Genomic DNA, 4,485 nt, shown 5'->3' with positions numbered 1-4,485 from the left:
ATGGAGGTTTGCTCTGGGGATAAATGATTTTCCTTCATTGGAGGTATCCCAAAGGCACCATGCAGACAAATGTGCGGACGCCACAGATGACACAATAATAAACTTTCTGAAAGATGTCATGTCCCGGTGCCCTATTATTTTATGAGAATGGAAATGGGACTGTGTTGGGTTACCTTCACAGCATTGCATGGAGAATAAGAAACCATTCCGAATTTCATTGCATTCTTCCTCAAGCAAAGAGTGACACAGAGAAGTTCCTCAATCCAGGCACTAGGAAATATGCTTCTATAGGAGCTGTGCTCTGCAGGTGGCCTTCAGATGAGCATCTTCATCCTGACTGAGGCTCAGAAGGTGAGATTCTTCCATCCATGGGCTTCTGCTTAAAATTCTCTTCTCCTTTCTTCGGTGAAAATTGTCTTCTGAAGCCAACATGAAACATTATTTCTTTCTGAAGTCTGCAGGTTAACTTGAATAGGTTAATATTTTGCTTTCATCTCAAAGAAATGTCTGTGTCCTAGATTAGTACTTAGCAGAAAACAGCATTCAGTGTAACATATGCATGTGAGATAATGAATTTTATCTGGTGGATGGAGGCCCTTGTGTTCCTACAGAAAACATATAAACAAGTAAAATGCAGACTGAGCATCATCTTGCAAAGGGTGTAACAGTGATTGTGTTAGTAATTTTGGAGGGAATCTGGAGAAAATTATGAAACAATGAAACTTGTTAGCAGGTGGGGATTTTTTTCACATGGGGGACACATATGTAAGCCTATGTTCATTTCTGTGATCGGGACACAGGTGGTTTTGCCAGAAATATATGGTGGGTTTGTTTTGTTTTGTTTTGTTTTGTTTTTTGGCGTGTGGATAAGTAGTATAAAATTTTCTCAAAAGCCCTCAACTTATCTTTCTACAACTGAATTCACTTACACAACTTTATTATTATGTACAGTCTTACATGTTATTCCCATACACATTATTTTTACCATGTTACTATTACATAAGGTAATTCAATTCATTATTTTATATGCTGCATTTGTATATTCTTTTAATTTTTATTGATTGTGTTACATCCCATTTGAAGCCTCCCCTCCCTTCCAATTGTATTGAATTCTGATCATGGAATCACAGACTCAAACTCGTCTCTTTCATGTCTGTATTCATATGCAAAGCTCACGGTGTGTTAAAATGTGTGTTATTGTATTCCTGATTTACTGAACCAATAAAGACGTAGCTTCAGTACAAAATGTATCTCAAGACGGAGTAATTCAATAAGTATAAAATAACATTCTGAGTTGCTGTACATGCATTGTTTTCCAGACAATGTTCCTGTGGTGTGATAGAATAGTGTCTCGCTTATCAAGTGAAGAAATTGTCTCAAATCAATTGGTAAGTGTGGACAATAGAACAGAGCCCAGAGAAGAGTAGTGTCCTACTAATCAAGATTCTAGGGTCCTGTAAAGCCCTCTCCATGTCTGTTCGTGGTAAATCCCTGAAAACCACTGAGGAAGTGGCTCTTCAGATCATTTTGCTTTGCCAGTTTGGGGTTGGGACCATGGCCAATGTCTTCCTGTTTGTCCATAATTTCTCTCCAGTCTTGACTGGTTCTAAACAGAGGCCCAGACAGGTGATTTTAAGCCACATGGCTGTGGCCAATGCCTTGACTCTATTCCTCACTGTATTTCCAAACAACATGATGGCTTTTGCTCCAAGAAATCCTCCAACTGAACTCAAATGTAAATTAAAATTCTTCAGTCACCTGGTGACAAGAAGCACAAATTTGTGTTCCACCTGTGTCCTGAGTATCCATCAGTTTGTCATTCTGGTTCCTATTAGTAGAGGTAAACTTCTACTCAGAGCAAGTGTCCCAAATTTGGTGAGTTATTCTTGTTACGGTTGTTGGTTTTTCAGTGTCTTAAGTAACATCCACATTCCAATTAAGGTCACTGGTCCACAGATAACAGACAATAACACTGACTCTAAAAGCAAGTTTTTCTGTTCCACTTCTGGATTCACTGTAAGAATTGTCTTCTTGCAGTTTTCCCATGATGCCACATTCATGAGCATCATGGTCTGGACCAGTGTCTCCATGGTACTTCTCCTCCATAGACATCGCCAGCGAATGCAGCACATCCTCACTCCCAATCAGGACGCCAGAGGCCAAGCTGAGTCCAGAGCAACCCAAACTATCCTGATAGTGGTGGTCACATTTGTTAGCTTTTATCTTCTAAATTTTATTTGTATCATCTTTCATACCTTTTTTATACATTATAATTTATTCATACGGCTTCTTGGTGAGATTTTGGCTGCAGGTTTCCCTACTATTTCTCCCTTACTGTTGATCTTCAGAGATCCTAAGAATCCTTGTCTTGAGCTCTTCCACTGTTTTAAACCAGAGTCGCTACAAAATTTGAAACACAGAAGACAGCTTCACTAATACCATTAAGTACTTCATTTCATAAATATGTTTTCAATATCTTGTATGAACAAGGTGTGGTGCTCACTGCTGTAATTTTAAAAGAGTTCATATTTGTTGATATGAAATGATTTCTGGTTGGAATCTGCCTGACAGAGTAAATGAATTACTCATGACCCTCTCTTCTCTTGTATATAACTGCCTCCTGCTGCACGCTGGTCTAAAACTGATGCAACCCATCTTCCCTAAACAGTTTAAGTGTTAATATGGTCCGGATCAAACTGTTACTCTCTGCTCCTTCTTACTTAATACTTTTAACTTTGGATAAGAACAGAATCCCTCTCTATATTTCCCTATCTGAACAAATGAGAATGCATTGCTATAATTAAATATTTTCAAGGAGGAAATTTTTATAAAGAGCAGATATATTGCATGTCATTCCATTTTACTTTGGAGATATATGCTTTGCTATCTTGGGTCCTACACAGGTGAGGGCCAAGCACTGAACAACATAACTTTGTGCTCCCTAGAGCAGTACAAACTTCTGATCATACCAAGAATAATTAGGAAAAGAGGCAAAAACAGTTCATTCTCAGAAGCCTTAAGAAATTTAAATTATCAGGACCAGGGAGGATACCAGATTCCACACTGGAGATTTTCTCCTGAAAGACCTTGGTAAAGTCTTCACTCTGGGCCATGGTGAAATTGTTTATACGATCGTCACAAACACCTACCAATCAGACAGGAGATAAGATATCAGAACAATGAGGTGCCAACGTTGTAACTCGGTCTGTTAGGGGCTCCCTCAGTCGCAAAATTAATTTTTCAGGAGATTAAAATCAAGCTTTTAACCTTTTCAGCTACCTGAGAATGACCAAGGCATTCAAGACCACAAGATAAATATCTGGAGTGGTTATAGCTGTCAGTGTGATGAAACTTAAAATCTGACTTGTGGTACTTATTCCTGTGAACAAGGAAAATGTTAGCATTTTTTTATGTGTATTGGGTGTGTATGTATTTGTTGGGATTCCATCCTCTTAAGAAGGATAGGTGTCATACCCCTAGAGCTGGAGATACAAACAGATGTAAGCCTACAAATATATTTTCTAAGAATCAAGCTCTGATCCAATGTAAATGTGGCCAGGGTTCGACCCTGCTGAGCCATCTCTCCAGCCCCAAACTGAGAAATTTTTCCAACACAATTGAAACATCCTTTCCAATTTAGGGTAGCTGCAATCATTAATAACAGCTATATTGAAAGAGCTTGAAATAATAGAATAGGAACCAACAGTTTGTATGTTCTATATTGAGCAATAGATTCACACTGAGTTAAAAAAATTAATACTGAGACTCTTCATGTACCTTTTCAGAGACCTCTACTGATAGTAAAACTGACAAGCCCATAGCACCAAGTCTTGATCTTAACACTGGCCATAATAAGAATCAGCAAGACAGCTCAGCAGCTAAAGCACTCACAACTTAGAAATGATTATCCCAGGTCCTACCTAGTGGAGAGAACAAAATCCTACAATTGTACTCTGCCTTCCTCAATCTGTGCTTGAACATGCCCACACACAGAAAAGAAAAAAAGTATATTTTCTAAACTTAGTTTTATCAATTCTGTGTATTCTATAAAGCTGATCTCTGGCTGTTAATCTGTGTTTCCCCTTATCTCTAGGCGGTATTTGGGGTACTTTATTGGATTGTATTATCTACCACCCCTCCAACACTTTTTTTCACCCAATCCCTTCCAACCAACTAAAACCCAGTAGTAAAGAAAATTTGGAGAGGGAAATGAGTCTAGACTTCTTAAGACTGCGTCCTGCTGAATAGAGTCATTTGATTGCTTTTCGCAAGTCCAGTCTTCATCATTAGGATATCTCCAACCAGCAATCAAACAAGAGAGCCAAACAGCAATTCATCAATAGCAAAATAAGGAGCAGGTACAGGAGCAAGAGGTATTGGCAGCAGCACGCAAAGCAGGAGCCACCACAGGCCCTCTTGGGGATCTCACATTTATACCCTATCAAGAGTCTCCAGATTTCAAACTATAATTGCCTAAAAAAAATC

At 38.7% G+C, this 4,485-nt stretch overlaps 1 protein-coding gene across 1 annotated transcript; it reads left to right on the top strand.

Moving 5' to 3' along the window:
• The first annotated feature begins 1,470 nt into the window (after positions 1-1,470).
• Positions 1,471-2,436, top strand: Vmn1r114 (vomeronasal 1 receptor 114). Its single transcript, NM_001166837.1, has one exon. The coding sequence runs from the start codon at positions 1,471-1,473 to the stop codon at positions 2,434-2,436; it is 966 nt and encodes a 321-aa protein (NP_001160309.1).
• Positions 2,437-4,485: the final 2,049 nt, after the last annotated feature.

Source organism: Mus musculus, chromosome 7 (assembly GCF_000001635.26).
Source record: "Mus musculus strain C57BL/6J chromosome 7, GRCm38.p6 C57BL/6J".
In the NCBI taxonomy this organism is placed as follows: Eukaryota; Metazoa; Chordata; class Mammalia; order Rodentia; family Muridae; genus Mus; species Mus musculus.
Note: the sequence above shows the minus strand (reverse complement) of the source record. Positions and strands in the feature narration are given on the sequence as shown.

What these genes read in the sequence shown, in the direction of transcription:
- Vmn1r114 (NM_001166837.1), top strand. Translation starts at nt 1,471, where the DNA reads ATGTCTGTTCGTGGTAAATCCCTGAAAACCACTGAGGAAGTGGCTCTT.